This window comes from Daucus carota, chromosome 3, assembly GCF_001625215.2.
Source record: "Daucus carota subsp. sativus chromosome 3, DH1 v3.0, whole genome shotgun sequence".
NCBI classification, from domain to species: Eukaryota; Viridiplantae; Streptophyta; class Magnoliopsida; order Apiales; family Apiaceae; genus Daucus; species Daucus carota.
The window spans coordinates 60,808,888-60,830,631 of NC_030383.2; the positions used below are offsets into that span (position 1 = coordinate 60,808,888).

Below are 21,744 nucleotides of genomic sequence, written 5' to 3' on the forward strand. Positions count from 1 at the left end.
GAGCTCACGCAATAGCCTGCAAACTACGTGAACCATTATATTTCTTGAATATGCATATATAGGTATTTTTAAAAAAAAACAGAGATTACAATGTATATTACATTTATCGTTTAAAAAAAGTATTTAATATTTATCATCAGAAAAGTTTAGATAAAGAGCTTGTTTGGGACGGCTGTTTTTAAAAATAGGGGTTTTTTTTTGAATTTTTTTTTTGTTATAATTCTTTTGGATATACGTGTTAAATAATTGCTTCATATTTTTGACAGAAAAATAAGAATTTATTGCAAAAAAGTAAAATTTATATATATTTTTCCCCGCTCGATGAATGTCGCTAACATACGTATATGTCAAAAGATCCGGATCTTAAACACAAATCCAAATTCTTTTACCAAACTTTGTTTCTTTTCATTCAAAAATCATCTTTTTTACCTCAAAAAGAATTTAAAAAAAAAATTAAAACATAGTAAAGGTGACGTGTCTTGTTACTACCACGTGGCAGAAGCTGAAATTTTGGTAACTCCCGCCCATGAAAATCCAAAACAAAATGAAAAATCCCTCCTTTATTTCACACCTCCAACTTCAAAAAACACACAAAAAAACACAAATTAATTCGAACCTTTTGCAGATCTGCTCGCACAATCCTCTCAATCGCCCAGAAATTCACTTCCCAACTCGAATACACACACACACACACACACCTATACATACAAATTGCCTGTATCTACATATCCCCGATTTCTTGTAATTAGGGTTTTGACTTTGGGAAATATTGAACTTAGGGTTTAATTCGATGTTACCAGACTTGCAATTTGACCACCCAAGTAATTTTTTTCATGGGGTTCGCTTTGTTCTTTGTGGGTTTGACCCCATTAACAAAACCCAGGTAGATTTTTTGTATTATGTTAATTTTTACAGTGTATACATACTTGTTTGTGTGATTAGAGCATAAATATGGTCGCCATTTGTGTTTTTATGTGTAAAGTTTGGATCTTTATTGCATCTATCGGTTTTGAATTGAGTGAATTGAAATTGTGGAATGAGGTTTTTTGAGTTCTTGATGGACTTGTCAGGTTTTCGATAAGCTTGTTCAAGGGGGTGGAGTTGATGTGGGTCAGTACGGACCTCGGTGTACTCATGTTATTGTCGATGGCCTCACATATGTAATGAACTTGTGCTTATTGCTTTATAAATGTGTGAAATATTTTTATCTTTGTTTATGCGTGTTTGTAATTTTTGGAGTTGAGTTGTGATGTGATAGGATGATCCAGTGTGCGTCGCTGCCCGCGAGGATGGCAAGGTAGTAGTTAATGGTTTGTGGGTTGCTCATAGCTTCGATGCTGGGGTGGCTGTTGACCCAACCTCTGTAAGTAAAGTCTGTTTCAGTGGCATTTATTAATATTTCCTGTTCTGCTGTAAATTGGATTTTCCTATTAATGTTTAAATATTTAACTAAGATTGGAACACTGCAAGATCCTAAGTTTTTGTATCTGATTATTTGAACTATTATTGGTGGTTTGCGTCATACAAGTATTCAGTTCAGGGCTGCTGATTTTACCCATTTTTAGAGCAAGTCCTATGCATAACCATAGTTGGTTCTATAGCTATAATATACAACTAAAACTCCAAAAGCACTGCATAGTACATTGAAATAGCAAGCTTTAGATACAATTATAGTCATTGCATGAATAGGTTTTATATTATATATGTATACATAGTGTTAGGGGATTCACGCTCTTGTTCCTTAAATTGTCTAACGTTGAGCCTTTTGTTTATTATAATACGAAGACCTGTTTGCTAGTCATAGGCACTAGTATTTGCATGAAGATATTAAGTTTTTGTTTGCTAATCGCTTGTTTTCTCTTCTATTCCAGATCATGTACAGACCTCCGAGGGATTTAAAAGGAATTCCTGGTGCGAAGTCGTTACTAGTGTGCTTGACTGGATACCAGCGGCAAGATCGAGATGATATTATGGTCTGCAGCTACTATTAAGTATTATGACTAAAATTGTAAATCTCTGCCACTTGGTATATAGCTCCTTTTGGTATCTTACTGGTACATCTGTTTTCCTTTCTAGACAATGGTTAGTTTAATGGGAGCAAACTTTTCAAAGCCATTGGTAGCAAACAGAGTTACCCACCTTATATGCTATAAATTTGAAGGTATGGTATCAGTTTTTGTTTTTTGATTGCAAATGTGTCTTCTACTTGAAAGATTTGGCCTATGTCATGTATTTTGTCCTTTCTACAACCTTATTGATCAAGTTCTATTATAGTAAACTGCCAATTTGGCTCTGGGCAACCGTAGATTTCAATTCCTTATATGCAGCATTGACAGTTCAGTTGGCTTGTAATTTGTTTTACAAAATATCACATGATTCATACACGCTAATTCAATTATTAGCAAGGAATTCGCAGCAAGTTGGGTATTAATGTGACACACTGCCTAAAATATTCCCTTTTTATTCTCTCAAATATATATATATATATTAAGTTCTATGGAGTACAAAAAAAATTGGAGTATTGGAGTACAAAGTTTGATAAAATGTAATCTAGTCATCTAAATTTCAATTTTTTTTGTCCAATAATATTTTTAAATATTTGACAACCTGCATATTATGTTCTGCAACATAAACATCGTGATCAAATGGTAGAATAATTACTTTTATAAATCATAAGACTCTATGTTCTGCAATATAACTAATAAGCAGAACAATAATCTTAATACTTGTTAAAGTTGAAAGATATTAATGATTAATTGACAATTATGTGCAAGACAACTTATAAATGATAGATTATATCAAAATTTGGATAATCAAAGATATTACATAGGATCAAACTAAAAAATTTTGATTTGTACTCCAATACTCCAATGTTTTTATGTACTCCATAGAACTTAACTCTCTCTCTCTCTCTCTCTCTCTCTCTATATATATATATATATATATATGTTGTGAAATAATTGCATTTTTATGTTATAAAATGAGTTTTATGATGTCTAACTATGTGACATCACTTCAATTATCGTATATTATATCTTTCAATTTAAGATAATTGTTTATGTTAGTCCATATATGATTTACATAGCTCGGTTAGCTATTCATATTCTGTTCGTTTTAATCAGAGTCTTTTGTCTTCATAGGTGATAAGTACGAGCTTGCCAAGAGAACTAATAGAATCAAGCTTGTCAACCATCTTTGGTTGGAAGATTGGTATGGCTAAACATTGTTTTGATATTTTCTCTTGTAATGTATGCTACTTCTTACTTGAAAACATCAATTAAAACAAGATCTATTTGTTCCAGTTTAAAGGCATGGGATCTTCTTCCAGAAGCGGATTACAACAAGAGGTGAAATACACAACATCTCCTGATACTTTTTATACTTTCCATTAACTTTACCTCTTAAATTCTGTGATTGTTATAATTACTTTGTCAGTAATGCCTATTGAATATGTACATATTTTTGCAGTGGATTTGAGCTGGAAGAACTGGAAGCAGAAGCTAAAGATTCTGAAGACGAAACAGAGATCTCGTTAAAGAAAAACCAACTCTTGAATCCGAAACAGGATTTTAAAATGGACCGACCTAATTCAAGTTCATCAAAAGATCTGCCAACTCTTAATAATACAAATGATATTGCTTCTGCTAACAGAAAGGATAGGAATTCTCATCTCGACCTGAATACCCCAGAAAGGCTTAATAAAGAATCTGAAGTGCTTGATTCTCGTGGTGCCGAAGCTTTTAGCAATGCTAGTTGTAAAAAGCCAGTTAGATCTTCTGATAGAACAGCGGTTCCTACAACGGTTGGAAAGAACGTTGCCTCTCCGAATGAGATGTGTGGTCTTTCTGATGCAAGTCATTTAAATATCAAAAGTTATGATAGTAAAAGCCCAATGAGAACAACTTCCTTTGGGTATTCGGGAAATGTGACAGGTTTGGGCATGGCTCCAATGGTAAATGCCGGTGATGGTGCTGACATCTTAAGTGAACACCAAAAAAATGAAACTGCTATCGGCTGTTTTAGGACCCCAGTTAAGCCTGTCTTACCTCAGAGAGAGCAATCTAGTACAATAAATGAAAACAGGACACACCAAGCACAGAAGACAGATCATAGTCCAGCAACACGAGTGTCTATTCATTCACCGGAGATGAACAGGAGTAAAACTTCTGAAGCTGCATCTTCAATAGGTGGTTTAAATGAGATTAGGAGATCACCAGCAAGTATTGCACCCGTTTCAGAAAATTGTAATACAAAGAATAGAAAAGGTGCTGGTTTGATTGAGGCATTTGAAATTCCAGTCATGGGGTCTGAAAAGGCCAAGCGGGAAAATAACCCTGAGAATGGAGATGTTGCAAAGAGACAAGATAGTGATGCGTCTGAAGCTTTGAATACCGCACTGCCGCGAACTTCAGAGACTAAGAAATCAAATGTTTCTTCTAACTTGCGCTTGCCTGTTGATGCACATGTAAAGCGGCCCACAAAGATGTCTGGTAGAATGTCTTGGAGTAAAGGTGTTGCATCCAGTCAAAAAGGTTCCATCTACTTGAGTAAAAGTTCTTCTGAAGTTGATCCTGCAATATCTTTAAATAGTGCTGCTGAAGACGATCCTGCAATATCTTTAAATGTGGGGGAGAGGACAAAAAACAATGAAATGATTGAGGTAATTCCCTCAGCAACTAATCTTAATGCGGACTTGGAAAAAGCATCTCATGATGACTTACAATCTGGTAGCAAAGTTCAATACAATCCTTTGTCAATGGATGAGGATACTGAGGCTCCAGAGGAGAATGAGGAAAATGAGCTGAGGGAAGGTCTTTTTCAGGTAAATAATGGAAAAGGTAAATTAGATATTACACGGAAGGATGATAAATCAGATTACGCGCGGAAACAGAAAGGTGGTAGTCATATTGAGACATATGGTGAAGATAATGATGGTGCTAAAGAGAAAGAGATTACACGTGGTATCAGAAAGTTGGGTAAATCAGCGACTAGTCATAATAAGAGACTTCGTGAAGAGAAAGATGAGACTTGTAAGAAAGAGGCCACACATGGTAAGAGAAAGTTGGTGGAAATCAAGAAAAAAGCTAATCCTTCTGGGGCTTCAGAGGTTGATAAAGGAAATGAGTTTGTTAAGGCAATTGATGGAGAAAATTGTAGAGATGTTGAGCCAGGCAGTACAGAGAATTATGTAGAAGATAAATTAAAGGAAACACAACATAACAAATCTGACTGTAATGTTAGTGGGATGCATAGTTGTAAATCATCTGGTGTAAACAAAGGTGGCAGTAACCAGACAAAGGCCACTTGTGGTAAGAGAAAGCTAGTGGAATCTAGTAACTTGGAGAACACTGTGAATGATGATGAAAAGACTGTGAAGAAACGTCCCTCGAGTAAAACACAAATAAAGAAAAAGGTTCCTTCTACTGCAAAGATGACAAAGTCAAAGGAAGCATGTAGTGAGGATGCTGAAAAGGAAACGACTGAGGATAATAGAACACATCCCACAGGTGAACTGAAGAATACCAAATCTATTAATAAATTGAATAGATCAGTGGAACAGGAGAAGGAGAATAAGCCGGTTCGCACCGTGGATCAAAATGCGAGTCATGGTAAAAATGTGCAAAAATTGGCGTCTACTAAAGCTATTAATAAAATTGGCAAAGAGGAAACCAAACACTTACCCAATTTTGATAGAGTTGAAATACAAAAGAAACCAAACACTGAACCTGTAAGGTTTATACTAAGTGGACACAAGCTGCAGAAAAAGGAGTTTCAACAGGTAATACGGCAATTGAAGGGGAAAGTGTGCAGAGATTCTCATAATTGGTCATATCAGGCAACACACTTTATTGTTCCCGAACCAATACGTCGAACAGAGAAGTTTTTTGCTGCTGCTGCATCTGGAAGGTGGTGTCATTACTTTATTTGACTGCTTATTTCCTTCTTTACTTGCAATGTGACGAGAATCAATTTTAACATGAACTTGTGACGAATCCTCTCTATAAGCTGATTTACTTGTAATCACACAAAATTTGATTAATACACCTTAAAAATTGAACCACCTTTAAAAGATTACACTTTTTCCTGCAGGTGGATTTTGAAGACTGATTATTTAAGTGATAGTAGTCAGGCAGGAAAGTTTTTGGCCGAGGAACCTTATGAGTGGTACAAGAGTGGCTCAAGTGAAGATGATGCTATTAACTTGGAGGCACCAAGGAAGTGGCGCCTTCAAAGAGAAAAAACTGGGCATGGTGCATTTTATGGAATGAGCATAGTTATATATGGAGAATGCATCACCCCATCTTTGGTATGCTCTTCAGTTCTGTAGCTATTATCTTTACATTTAATTGTGGTTTCTGGGCTTGTAAAAGTCACAGCTGTCTAAATGGAATGTGTCACTTCTGGTAGTGATGTTTTGTGAACTTGATGATCTAAAATGTGAATACAATGTCATCATAATAGTTTTAAATGTTGTCTTAACATGTTTACTTAAAATATGATGGGCTTTCTTTTATCAACACTCAACAGGATACACTTAAGCGTGTTTTGAAGGCGGGAGAAGGAACAATCTTAGCCACTTCTCCTCCGTACACCCGATTCTTGAATTCAGGGATTGACTTTGCAGTGGTCAGTCCTGGCATGCCACGTGTTGACATATGGGTTCAGGAGTTCATTAGACACGAGATACCTTGCATTTCAGCTGATTACTTGGTCGACTTTATCTGCAAACCTGGTTGCTCCCTTGATAAACATGTCCTATATGACACATATCCTTGGGCAGAGAAGTCACTCGAGAGGGTAGTCAACCAATCTGAAGAGAGTGCTGAACTAGCATCCCCCCCTCGTGATGGTCAAAGTCCTCCACCATTTGAAGAGGTAACAACACCTGTGAATGCTGATGTAAATGACCTGCCATGTGAAGTATGTGGTTCACGTGATAGAGGAGAGGACATGCTGATCTGCGGTAGCGAAAGCGGAACCAAGGGTTGTGGCACCGGCAGACACATTGATTGCTGTGATCCTCCTCTGCCCGATGTACCCTCGGAAGACTGGTTTTGCCCCAAGTGCAGCAAGAAACCTTCCAAGAAGAAGGTCCGAGCCGCGAAAAGGAAGTGATTCTTATCTTCGTGTTTCGTTAGGCTTAGGTATAGTTTTTTCCCTCCAATTTTGTACATTTAAAAAGACAGTTTGGACTAGTAAATTTAGTTTCTGTTTCACAATAAAATAGACTAAGGATGCCTCTATACGTAGCTTCTAAGTTCAAACAGAAGAATTTGAGACAGGGAAAGGTTTGCAATAGCATTTGCAGTGTGATTTTACAGTTTTGACAACTTGTATGGTTTGCCTACATTCATTTGAATCATTAGAAATGATCGAACCACCTCATTTATGTGGGCTTTTCTTCCCGGAGAGTCCATTTTGTATGGACCATAGTTTAGTGGATCTGGTAATGGCCTATGGGTAAGAAGAACAAGTTTCAAGGCCCAAAGTGTATAGTCCGTCTCTGCAACCTTGGGCTGATTTTAACACAATTGCTCTCGGATATGGCGAATTAATAGTTTAATACCCAACCTTTGCTCACCGATTTTGAGAAATTAACATGTGAATAACAAAAATTATTGCTAATCGACTTTAAGGAGTTAATATTTGAATCACAAAAATCAAACAAATATCAATTTAGTATAGTCAAAATAAAAATAAAAATTCGGGAAATAGAAATAATATTATTGAGTTCTATATTTGTTCTAGAACGACAAAACTTGAGCGATTTGATTATATAAATCCAAATTTACTTGAGTTTCCTCAGTTTCTTTTAATTTTCGTTGGAACTTTACTAAGAAGTATTATTCTCAAAATCAATGATTAATCTATATTCTGTAACTGAGTGAGTTGATTAAATCTTCACTTATTCAATTATTTTTTGATCAATCATTATTCTATTGTTCTGTGTCTTCGCCGATAAAATTTGATTTTCAGTTTTTACAATATTGCTGACAAGTAATAACCAAAAAAATCCTGCAATCCTTTTTTTAAAAAAAATATTAAGACAATCAAATAGAAAGGGGTGAATTTTTATCACAGTGCTACCCTAAAAATTACCGTTTTCAGCTTAGCAAAAAACGGAAAGTGAGCTTGATGGTGAAATTACTGGGAAAAAACGCAAGAGGACAAAAGAGTGGTCACAAGTCACAAGTAATAGGAACAATATGATGATTCCTTGATATCTCTCTCTCCACGTTTCTTCTGACTCTTACACATGTACTATAATTTAAAGTGAAAAATAATTGTCACTGTAGCATGCTTCTTACACTAACAAAGATAGATGCGTCTACAGTGCTTGTACGATATTTATTTACTTTAATCAAATTAAATATCGATTAAAGTTGTTCCCCTCGTGAGGAACCCTTTTTTCTTAATTGCCACCTAAATTTTCATGTAAAGGACATCTCTTACATTACCCTTTCACTTTACCTTTTTGTTTGTTAGAGCTGGTAGGATGCTGGATACTCTGTAAATTAACCATAGTTATTGTTATAATGTGATGTTAAATATAATTTTTTAGTTTTGAAATAAAACTGATTCTCCAATACTAGATGTGTAAATTAGTTCAAGTTTTTTATTTTTTAATTATCTCACCCAATAATATACATTGGTTTGGACATGGAGGTTAAAGAAAAAGCAAGAAAAGTGGGTAAAATAGTGAAACTAGTCAATATTTAATATATAAAATAAGTATAGTGAATGAAAATAATAGATGTAAGTGAATTTTTATATAATAAACCTCTATTACTTTTGATGATTTTTGAAGGTATAAAATTGGGACATCCATAAACGAAAGTTGTATATAAATGAATGATAAGGAGTATATATATTAATATTACTCTTCAAATCTACTTAAATGTAAGATGACAAAAGATGGATAAATGTGTATTCCTGGATGCAAGTTTGGCACTAAATATGTATTTATGTTAAGTTTGTACTTTCTTCTCGACTATGTAAGTGCATGGCACAAATAGATATAAAAAAAGGGAAAATAGATTTTTTTGCCACTCAACTTATAGTGTTTTTAGAAACTTACCATCCAACTAATTTTTTTATTCTTTTAGTCACTAATGTTAGGTTTGGTTTTGTTTTTAGCCACCAGCTTAGGTTTGGATTTGATTACTAGCATTATGATAATTTTTTGTATCATCATTTATACATAGTGATAGTATCTAATATTTTGATGGTGTGTCGTATGTTTATATCCTTATATATAGCAATAGTAATATAAAATGAGCCGATGAAAAATTAAAATTAGGAATAATAGTAATTAGATTCTAAAAATTCAATAAATCATGAATATAAAATCAATGACTTCAAACAATTCACCCTCTCTCATAAGATAAAGTGTAATTGAGTGATATGACGCATCATCTTTCGCTATTAAACTTTCAATGGACTAGCTCAGTCTAAGATCTTTCTTAAATTTATCTTCAAAAATTTTAATAACTTTATCTTATTACAATTTTCGAGATAAATAAATAGAGAGGAAAACTTAATTTTCGATGATTGTCCTCTATATATAATGCATCATTTTATATTATTATTACTCCCTCCGTCCCTCTCATTAGTTTACAAATTTTCTCTAGTGCTTAGCATGTATTTAAGATTCTTATAAAACATAGTTTCATAACTTATTTTTGTGTGTAAAAATTCAAACGCTGAATTTTCATTCGGAAGAAAAAAAATAAAGTTATATATGAAACTACATCTTTTAAAGGCCATATAATGCGTGTAAAATTCTTATCATCCAAGGTAAGCGATCTTGAAGACATAAAAAGTACTACATATAAAAATACAAACATATATCAAATCATCAAAATATTACCGACTGCCACTCTATTTTAATAATGATACACATAAAATGTAATGCTAATAATCAAATTTGAACCTAACTTCAGTGACAAAAAAAAGAGCTAAATCTAACACTAGTGAGTAAAATAAAAAAATTATAGTTCAGTGGTTAGTTTCTAAAAACGCAATAAGTTTAGTGACAAAAAATTATCATAATGCTGGTAATCAAATCCAAACCTAAGTTGGTGGCTAAAAATAAAACCAAACCTAACATAAGTGACTAAAAGAATAAAAAAATTAGTTGGGTGGTAAGTTTCTAAAAACACTATAAGTTGAGTGGCAAAAAAATCTATTTTCCCATAAAAAAAAGAGTAAAGTGTATTTTGTGTTCTCTTATTTTACTTAAAACACCACTTACAATATTGTAATTTAAAATTGAGCACTTGTAATATCAACTTTCGTATTTCATTACATTTTGTTGTATTTCGTTAATTTGGGTTAATTCCGTTGATAATTTAGAGAGCAAAGTGCACTTTGTGTACTCGCACAAGTGCATTTTGTGTACTCACATTTTACCATAAATTTTCAACTATAGTATTGCAAGTGATGTTTCTGAGTAAAGTGCGAATACACGAAGCGCACTTTACTCCTTAAATTACTAACAGAGTTAATTCAAATTAACGGAATACAACAAAATGTAATGAAATACAAAGATTGATATTACAAATGCTCGATTTTGAACTATAATATTACAAATGGTGTCTTGAGTAAAGTAGATTTACACAAAATGCACTATACTCTAAAAAAAACTAAACAAATATTTTAAATATGTATAATTATATACACATGTGTGTATTTATTGACATATTATGAAAAATTTGAGAGCATATATATAACGAATTTTGTATGGTGTGCCCATGAGCACACAATAGTCCATAACTCCCATGAAAATACTAGCTTCTGATTGATGGATGGATAATAAATGTTAATGGCCCCCCTTGCATTTACACCAATTCTACCAATCAAATGAAGCCATTTTCGTGAGAGTTTGTGTTTATTGTGTGCCTTTGGGCACACATTAGAAAAATCGTATATATAAATATAAAATTCTCTGACATTCACTGCTAGTATCATACTACTCCCTCCGTCCCGGTGATTTATATACAAATGGTTTGGACACGGAGACCAAGAAAAAGTGTAAAAAGTGAGTAAAGTTAGAGAAAAAATGGGTGAAGTGGTGGGACCCATTTATATTTAATGATAGATTTGAGATAGTGGAAGAAAGTAGTGGGTGTAATAGTGTTTATATTATTATAGAATGAAGATAGTGGAAGAAAGTAGTAGGTGTAATAGTGTTTTATATTATTAAAAGTTACTATTTTTGGAATGTATAGAAATGATGGGACGACCCAAAAAGGAAACGGTATAGAATTGACTGGGACGGAGGGAGTATTATATTTTCAGCACTGATTCTACAAATATGTCTTTAATATTCATAGATATGCAGGTTGGTCAGATTTATTAGTTGAGAAATGATAAAAGATGAAAAAGAAGAAAGAACATATTTAGCTTTTACTTGCTCGTACTCTTAGTTGTTGGTTTCGTAGAAAAAAAAGTACTCCCTCCGTATTTTTTTTCTTTTCCTATTTGTAATGTCGGTACTGTTCATAACATGAGACAAATTACTAATTTACATCTAATCTATAAAACTAAATATAGTCATGAGTGATCTTGTTAGATTCGTATTCACGAGTACTTTAATACGGTGAAGTTTTTATATTTAATGCTACTACGAAATGAAAGATATTAACGATCAAAAATGTGTGTTGGCAAACGTGAAAAGTACAAACAGGAAAAGTATTTAGGGACGGAGGGAGTATAAAGAGACTCAGATGTGCAGGCGTGTTATATGAATTCCTCTACAGTTCATACCAGCTGGATATACATAGATATCTATTTATATATTAAATTATGTTAAATTAATGTTAATTCATATATTATCTGCTTCGGACCAGCGCGAATTTCATAAAAATTTAATTTAATTTGCTTTTTTCTTAAAATCTCAGAGTAATGAAACTATTTGACTTTATATACAAGTTACGATCAATATTGTAAAAAAAGCAATACTTAATTGTCGAAGACACAATACGAATAGTAATCAGAAATTAATTAAATTTATCAGATATTAATTAGATAATTAATTAAATAATCAAAAATTTAATTAATTTAACAAGTTATAAATCAAAAATTTTTTCAAAAAAAAAGTTATAGATCAAAAATTAATCGATATATAATCATAATTAATCACCAAATTTTGGTTTAAAGGATGCATGCATGCAACTACTTACATATGCAGATATGCTAGTAGTTGTTAATGACGAAGATGAATCATTTGAGAATGGAGTAAGAATGCTTAGCAGATCCAGCAATTAATATGTTTTCTTAATCTGAAAAAGATGTATTAGGAATAAATAAATAAAATATCTAAAAGTCATTGAATTTGTGCATCTCTTTCTTGTGTCAACCCATCCTGGATTAGATATTCTTTTTTCCTCTGGCCTGCACGTGAAATTCTTAAATTGTTGATCTGTTTACTTATCACAAAAGAACCGGAACAAGAATAAATGTGGGCATTCATCATGAGAGCACGATAGAGTTTTTCATCATTATTCAAAAGTCTTTGTATCCTTTAAATAATTTTTCTTAAATTATTTAATTAAATTGTTCGAAAATTAATTAAATAATTAATTTAACAATTAAATATTTAATCAGTTTGACGAATCACGTCAGATCTTATTCAAAAATGCATATGTATAATATAATTTCTTATACTCTCCATATTTCTTATATACAATATATAAAATACGTGTCAAAAAGTAAAGTCGGAAGAACAGTTTTTAGGTGCAGATGACATGGATTAAGTTGAAAATACAGCAAGTTGTGGTGTTAATACTCTTTTTATCTCCCTCATTTTTCTTTACGTTATTTTTTGACACGTTGTTCCACACTTATTTAAAGTATAGTTCTGTAATATATTTTTCTAAATAAAAGTTTGATATTTAAATTTTTATTCAAGAAAAGAAAATTTTTAAAAAAATTTATTCAAGAAAAGAAAATTTTTAAAAAAAATTATAAAACTATAAGTGTCAAAATACGTGCAAAACACTGTACGTAAACAACCGAGGGCGATGGAAGAGGGAGTATTAAACAAGGCAAGAGGAAATGAATGTAACCTTGGATTCGGTCATGCATTCAGTGCAGAGATAAAACTGACAGCCTCTCACATCCATCCTATCCAAATAATGTATAAAGATGGCCAAACAGATAACCCACAGTACGTCTTCTCCATAAGGTTGATCATAAATCATCATGTTTTGTACAGTGCATGCACAGGACAATCGAAGAAATGAGACAAATTGCAAGCCATTGTTTGGATCACACAAATAAGTTTTATTGAATTTTGAATAAAAATCTAGGGGTGACTCTGGTGAGTATACTGAAACACTGCAACATCAGATAAAAAGACACGAGAAAGCTAGGGTTCTTTTTTCTCTGCACCAAACACTGTGCTGTATTTATTATTCACCACCTACCTTCTCCTCTCCTCATCTTTTGAATCCATGCATTTATTCACCTTAATCATGTTCGTACTGTCGTCGAAATCGGAGATAAGAACTAATCGATTCATCTATCGATTCAGGATTTATTAAAGATTTTTTTGATAAATCAAGAAATTTTGGTTAAATCTGAAATCAGAATGTCACCGATAAATCGATGTTATGGGATCGGTCTTGGCTATATGATCGTGATGGGTTTTTATTAAAAATTCCGGGTTTTGTTTTATTTATGTTGAATCTTTTTTCCTTTTTTTTGACTTTCGGACAAGGTATGAGCATTGGATCGAATCTGAGTTGATTTCAAGCCGGAAAATACATAGAACTAGATTGTCTGCTCCTTGCACTTGAAGAAAGTTCAGATAGGTAAATATAAAAGTTTCCATCTCATTAATTTCATTGAATCCATGGTTCTTAGACCATCATATACAAAAATTATTGAAATTACTACTAGATTTTTACATCATGTAAACCAGAATAATTAACAGCTCAATGCCACCTCATATTTTACCGCAATAGGAAGATTAAGGCCGGTATGAGATAGCAAATTCCCAACAGCTGCAATGTCTCTGCCGAACACACCTTGAAACATGGATGCAGCTGTTGCACCGGCAGGCTTAACAGGTTTATTTTGTATACGATCACAGTTTGACGCCCTTGCGTTGCCCCTATTCATGGATGCTGCATTGTTCGGTTCTCGTTTACATTTTACTTGTTCTTGTTGAGCCTGCTGAACTTGCTGCATTGCTGCTGCAGCTTGTAATGCAACAGAAGCCTGTTTCCACTGTTTCTCAACAGCTTCTTCATCTAATATAGTTCTCAATACATTAGTATACCCCTTCTGTATCAATCTGTATAGTACCAGCGAAGACATCTTTGCTCTTTCCCTCACTGATTCAACGTCCCCGTCATCTGCAAACTCACACCTCTCGATGAATGCATTAGACTTCTCAGGCTTATGTCGCAGAGTAAGCAACAAATGTGCTCTTTCCAGCTCTGATCTTGAACATCCTTTCATCAAACCAATCAAGGCGTAGTAATCCACATTGCCAGTTTCTCCAGAAGCAACTCTTAGCTTCAAAGCCTTGATCTTTGTAGCTAGTGAAACTAACTTTCCTGGGATTTCTCTGTAATGCACATACTGACGCTTCCAAGCTGATCCAGGCAGTTTTCTGTCTCGCAGAATTGTGTTATACAAAAGCTTCAAGTGTTCAAGATCATGAAGGGAATCGGTCAAACATCTGATTGTCTCGAAAAGAGCAGCTCTAGTACTAAGGGCATCAATGCAAGATGGATCCAGAGCCAAAGCTCGATTACAGTCAGCCAATGACTCGGCAATTCTACCAGCACATCTATATGCTGAAGCTCGGTACGTATAGCATTCAGCCAAGAAACCTTGAGGGGCTCCACGTCTGCTTTCTACAATCTTGGTAAAATGTCTTATGGCTTCTGCATGAAGCCCTGCATTCAAAGCTGCAATGGCAGAGGTCTTGCGGCCACGTAGGAACTTTATATGGCAGAGTAGGTGGCTTATGGTTTCAAATTCTGTTTTGGGTGGGCTCGGTGGGTGATTATATACTATTATCTCACCAGAAACTGGAAATGTGGAGAAAGAGAAACTGTCATCTGACCAGCAAATGCTTTCTCGTCGAGATGCTGCTGATGCAAGGCGTTTTGCAGTTTGAAGGAGTACCAGAGCATCTTCCATAAGTCCCAGATGGCAACATGCTTGCCCCAAAACCAAGTATCTGAAATTAAAAAGTAAAATATCATTAAATTTATTGATCATAACAGAGTAAACTATACACAAATTACAGCTAACTAAAACATTTCACAGCTTCTGGCAAAAAGAAAAACAATTCACATCTAAACCTAAAGTTACATACGAAATCATGAACCATTGAGTTTACTATTAAATACAGAATTATGGTTTGAACTTCCAAAGATCTTTATATCATTCAATAGGTAATGTACGATACTACTAGATACACATGGCATAAGTACTACAGTAATTGCATAGTTCTGATTAATAAGAACACTTAACAATAGAGCTGAAATTGTCATGTCCAGTTGTAGACAAGTAGTGGATACCACAACCATCAAATAACCCATATATCTACAATATCTGTAAACCAGCTATGATTATTGACTTCTATCGCTACAAAATTTAAGTTCATTAATTGGCTATATCCGACAACGTCTTGCGTAATCTACAAGACATTTTCTACAGCACTTCAAAAATTTTACTTCTATTATTCTTTTTTTTTTTTTTACCATAACTCGACCACTAAATCTTTTGCTACATGGCAACTACAATTAACAAAAATGGAGAACAAAAAATTACCTCCATTGATCTTCACTTTCGCCTTTTTTACCGAGTCCAGCCATAACTTTTTTCTTCAAATCAGAGACAGAAAAACACTTGCACCTCGGTTCACCACGACTCGGGGAGCCACCAGCTGAAAGAAGCTTCACCCCTTCTCTCGAAAAATGATCCGAGGAAGATGAAGACGACGACGAAGAGGAATCATCAAAAGATGTCATGACACTAGGAATATAATCCTGTAACATATCAGCCACCTCCTTAAATCGCCTCAAATAGAGTAAAGATCGAGCCTTTAACTCAATAGCTGCCTCATTCCCGGGTGACAGGGTCAAAGCAGAGTCAAGAAGACTCAATGCTGTTGTAACTTCACTCTGTTCTTGTGTCGCAATCAGAAATCTTGCATCTTTTATATATTTATCAACAATCTGTGTACACACCAAATGGGCCATCAAGAAATGTGATATTCATTCTAATTATAACATCAAGATCAAATTTTTACACAATCTAAACTAAAGGGTAGTGACAAGATCAGATTTTTACTTAAAATATGTATGTAAAAATATCACAAAAGGGTCATCAAGATTGTGACAATTAATGTAAATACAACCAAAAGAACAGATTTTGATACAATTAAGACTAAATGGTAGTGAAAGATCATAACTTTAAGCATTCAAAGTCAAAGGGTCATGAATAAATGATGCAAAATTCAAAAACAATGTGACATATATGAAATGTAACATTTTTTTTTGTTGCTAAAATGTGATGAAGATTGAAGAACATAGATACAAAAAAGATGAGATTTTGATCAAGGGTTTAAGATATAGCACCTTTTTGTTGCTAAGCCACCAGTGTTTCTTTTCAACAGAGGAGAGAAATGAAGGTGGAGAAGAAGGCATTGTGCTCTCCCTCAAGAAAGTTGTGTAATAATGTGTATATTGTCTAAGTCTCTGTGTGTTTTGTGTTATATATATAACAACAAAAGATGTGTAAGAGGGAAGGAGAGAATCATAGGCAAGACATGTAAGGCTGTGTTTGGTCCCTGCCTATCTTGGACAGTGACGATATGATGTGAGCGAAGCCGTGTGGTGAATTTTAAATTACTGATTTTCTGGAGTGGAGGGTTGTGAATTGTGATTTTATCCAATCTCAGTTTTGACTGTGTTGGTTTTTATTGAGAGAGAAAATTTTATCCCTATCAGTTTTGACTGTGTGTTCCTTATCTTCTTGAAAATAAATTATCTACAAAATATTGTATTTTTAATGTAATTATTTAATAAATAAGTTGGTCAGACGGAATCTTAATAACATATTTAGGGATCGTTTATTAGAGTTTAACATAAGTGCTTTTTGCATAAAATAAAGAAGTGGAATAAAAAGTTAGAAATAAATTAAAATATATAAGTGATTAAAGTATTCGGCAAAAAAGTAAAAGTCATGAAACAAAAGTTAGATTCTCAGCTTTTTTTATAAGCATTTCTTGACTTTTTACACAAACAGCACGAATAAGTGCTTTTAACTTATAAATTCAGAAGTTAGACTTAAAAGCCGTAGCCAACACCACCTCAATCTTTGTAACTTTTCTTTTGCAATATTTTTATTGATGAAGTTAAAATATTAAATTCATTCTCATTGATTTTCCTATGTATATAGAGCAATCAGTTTTTTACCTTCAAATTTGAATAAATATCATACAAATAAAGTAGCGGAGAAATAGTATAACTAAATCTTAATAAAAGTATTATAATTCAGATAAATAAATCAAAACTCAAATCAAGATTTTGTTAGACAATTCAAATAGTTGGTTTCGAACTCCCTAGTCCCTTCTGGTCCTCCATGCACCTTAAAAGCAACAATAACAATCAATAATTATAAGAAAACAATTTTGACATGTCATTATTTTTCATGTACTAATGTTATATATTTATTCTTATACGGTTATAGTTGTTATTCTGTCAAAGACACTAATTTCAACAAAGGATGTAGTGCACTAAAAGAATCGTAAAAAAAGGTAAAATCCAAAACAATAAGATTCAATTATTCAGTGTTTCAACAAACTCATTATTATTCATGTTAAATTCCCAGCTGGCATGCTATTAACGAAAGCTATATAGAGAATGTGCTCCAACACATAACATTTCTTGGTTGTTATACATACACATAGATTGTGATAAAGACTGTACATAGTTGTACATTGTACAATTGTCTATCAATCAAGCTATCATATGTGTAGCTAGTGCCTAGTTGTTTATTTTTATATTATTATTATTTAAAGCAATATCTTGTATTCTAGTACTACTTTTATTTGAATTTTGATAGCTGAATGTATATTATTTGTCAAGAATTTTTTGTAATGGTTTTAAATTTTGTTCTCATTCAAATTTAACATGATTTCTATTAATATATAATTAATATTACAAAAAATGTCTTATATAGGTGGCTATAGTTTGTTATAATTTTTTGAGGTAATATGCCAACCTTTTAGTATCATTTGAACCAAATATTAATGCTTAGATAACTCATATGATTATCCTCCATGATTAATGTGTTATTGTGTTGTTGTAAATATTAATATATTATAGGATAGTTTTTTATGTTATAAAACTAAAATAAACAAACATAGGTAGATGTAAATTATGGGATACTAACAACCTATTACTAGTTTATATTATAGTAATTTCCTAAATAAACAAGAAAGAAAAAAGACCAAGTAGTACACAACAATTTAGAAGCTAGAGGGTGACAGATATATCAGAGAGAAATAGAAAAAAGTTATAAAAATTGAGGGCTGGGTTAAGTTGAATTTTATACTAAGAACTCCTTATATGAAATATATTTTGATCAATTTCATTCTTTATGATCGTTCATGCCAGCTTCACCTGCACTTTCTTTGTTTTTCTTTCTAAAATTTTCCGTTTTACTTGCTAGTTTACTTAATTATAATAATTTATTATTTTGAGTCATGAATAAATACTATAAACATTTTTTCTCTTGAGTTCTAACTTCTAAGAGGATGCAAACAAAGTTATTTCCCGTATAATTTTACCATTACCATTTACTAAAATTTTATATTTTAAGATTTAACTAGTTATATAACCAACCATTCTAATTTCTACCTAGAAATTATGAGCCTTGTATAATTAGCCGTAGGGTCATAAATAAGAAGAGGTTGAACTCAATAGATTCCTTAGCCATTCCAGCCAAATAATCCATGAGTGAACTCCACCCTGTTAGGAGTTGTAGCTTCTGTGCTTTTTGACAAAACACATGCATGGTTTGCTAGGAGTTAGGACACTATTATTATTTGCTACTCCCTCCGTCCCAGTCAATAGTATACATTGGGGGACGGGGCGCGGCACGGACTTTAATGCTTCAATATAGTATAGTTCTGTAAATTATTTTTAAGATTTTCTTTTTTTGTATAAAAGTATAACATTTATATTTTTATACAAAAAAAGAAAATATTAAAAATAAGTTGTGGAACTATGTTTTATAAGAGCCTTAAAAAGCGTGTCGAGCAGTGAAAAAGAAATGTATACAATTGACTGGGACAGAGGGAGTACTATACAATCTCTAATCATCAGGTCCCTCCTCTCATCTCAAAGTCAGCTTAGCTTTTTTTCACTGGTTCACACATTCGACATTCTGTCCGCTCATGACATCACATCATTTTAATCTTAAAAAAAAATCAAATAATGAAAATTTATATCGACATAACCAAAATCTTATCGAGATCACAACGAGTCGAACCTGAATTCTAATATCATGTTAAGTGTTCAATTTTTTAAAAACCTCAAACTGTGAGGACGAGTAATTGAATCGAACTTGAATTCTGATACTCCCTCCATCCCAAATTAGATGAGCCAGTTGACTTAGAAACGAAATGGTCCAAATGTTCCTCGAAATTATTGCTCCCATTGGACCATTTGTATCTATATGCATCAGGATCCCGATTCGTGGAAAATCGTTAGGTATGAATATGTTAGATACCCGTGACTCGATTGGTGAAATAGTATCTCTCCCCCAAAAAGCATGTTTTTTTTTACCGACGCACAAAGAAAAAATTTTGTTGTGAATGAACAAGATATTGAGGAATTGTCCATACGTAAAATCAGAATTATTGATACGGGCCTTTTCCACATAAAAAGGGAATCTTTTATTACAATAGAGGCAGAAGTGATGTGGATTATTCAAGAACACGAAACTTAAGGTGCATGACCGTCTAGTTTCAAAATTTATTTTTTTAATTTTTCTTTTGTAAACGAAAATTTCATATTTAAATTTCTATTTGCAAAAATAAAATTTTAAAAATAAGTAATGTAGCTATGCGATCAATGGACTTTAAAGTGCGTGCCCGAAATCAACGAGTTCATCTAATTTGGGATGGAGGGAGTATCATGAACTCTGTATGTACTGATTACATGTTCATAATCCATGTGATAAAATCTTAGTGTTACTCTATAGTTAGCATGTAAGGTCTGAGTTTAATGAGATTGCTAAATTTGAGGCTGATAATAATTTATTTAACATGCGGATGTAGTGTAACCAGACATGTTCCATGTTGGTATCCAGGGAGGCATGGTACGACGTGGATTGAACACCTTAAATAAGATTCCTTTTTCTCTCTTATCCAATTTTTTTCTTCTGCATTTTAATTAATGGTTTGCTTATATTTGTAGAAATATTACAGCTGTTGATAGTTCATATAATTATTGTTATTGTTATCGAATTAGTCACTGAATCTCTGAGACACTGAGCTGCAGTAAGGTGGGTAGGGATGGCAATTTGTACCGAACCGATGGATACCCGATCCATACCGATTCGATTGGGTTTTACCGAACCCGAAATATTTGGGTTTGGGTTCGGGTTCGGGTTTAATTTTTAAACCCGAACTATTTTCGGGTCGGGTTCGGGTTTATGGCATACCGTTTCGAACCCGACCCGAAAACCCGAAACCCGTTTCAAACCGAACCCGAATCCGAATCCGACCCGAAACCCGTGTGTGTGTATATATATTTTTTTATATTATTAATATTAATATTTATTAGTAACATGTACATATATAGTATACCGTAATATTACTAATTTTTAATATTTATTCTTTATTAGTATTTATTAAGTCATTAATCTGATTAGCGCTTCATTCCCTCTGTTTACAAACTATATATCAGAGGCAGACTGCATACAGGTAATGTTGCTGCCTTGCAACGAATGTGCCATATGCTTTTGCCGTGCTTAAATAATAATTTGCTTTCAAATATTCAGAATTTTTGGTATTTTTATTTTAATCTGCTGAATTTTCATTTTTTTAAATAAATATATTTTTCGGGTTTCGGGTAAACCCGAACCCGAATAAAACCCGACGGGTTCGGGTTTGGGTTTACATAATTCGGGTTTTTCGGGTTCGGGTTCGGGTTCGGATTTATGATATAAAATCGGGTTCGGGTTTGGTTTTTACAAAACCCGTTTCGACCGACCCGTTTGCCATCCCTAAAGGTGGGATCTTTTCAATTCATTTTAAGCAAGAAAGAGATCGATCGAGTATCGAGTATTCTCTTCATCTCTTGATCTAATATCATGATATCATCTCTCTATCGGTAACATGGTTATATAAATTGAGAACTAATAACTTGACCTGTTGATTTAGGATTTATCAGAGATTTATCGGTATTTCTTATGATATGTTAGAGATTTTTATCAAATCAGAATGTTTATTTTTTTTAATTGATCAATTTTTTTTTAAATAAATCGATAAGTTTTAGAACACTCATCGGTAAAAAGAGTTGTTTTTTTTTGGCCCAGAGTAAAAATAGTATTTTTAATAGAGAATGAACTCAAAATTTGATTCATTTGAAGCTTAACAGCCTTGCAGAATTAATTTTGATAAAACTTTGAAGTGTGAATGGTACATTTTTAATGGTTTCAATCCGAGTTCTTGAAAGAAATAAGGATAAAATTACATACATCAGT

At 33.1% G+C, this 21,744-nt stretch overlaps 2 protein-coding genes across 2 annotated transcripts; one reads left to right on the forward strand and one right to left on the reverse strand.

Annotated features, from left to right (window-relative positions):
* The first annotated feature begins 557 nt into the window (after positions 1-557).
* LOC108210501 (BRCT domain-containing protein At4g02110) lies at positions 558-7,386 on the forward strand. The gene is made up of 10 exons (XM_017381821.2): positions 558-883; positions 1,071-1,160; positions 1,259-1,363; positions 1,872-1,973; positions 2,077-2,161; positions 3,141-3,210; positions 3,303-3,347; positions 3,469-5,907; positions 6,091-6,307; positions 6,529-7,386. The coding sequence occupies exons 1-10, from the start codon at positions 791-793 to the stop codon at positions 7,114-7,116; spliced, it is 3,834 nt and encodes a 1,277-aa protein (XP_017237310.1). The 5' UTR covers positions 558-790; the 3' UTR covers positions 7,117-7,386.
* Positions 7,387-13,818: 6,432 nt separating this feature from the next.
* On the reverse strand, positions 13,819-16,805 carry LOC108211384 (uncharacterized). Its single transcript, XM_017382970.2, has 3 exons — positions 16,605-16,805; positions 15,796-16,202; positions 13,819-15,199 (listed from the first exon to the last, which is right to left on the reverse strand). Exons 1-3 carry the CDS (start codon positions 16,671-16,673, stop codon positions 13,933-13,935), a joined length of 1,743 nt encoding a protein of 580 aa, XP_017238459.2. The 5' UTR covers positions 16,674-16,805; the 3' UTR covers positions 13,819-13,932.
* Positions 16,806-21,744: the final 4,939 nt, after the last annotated feature.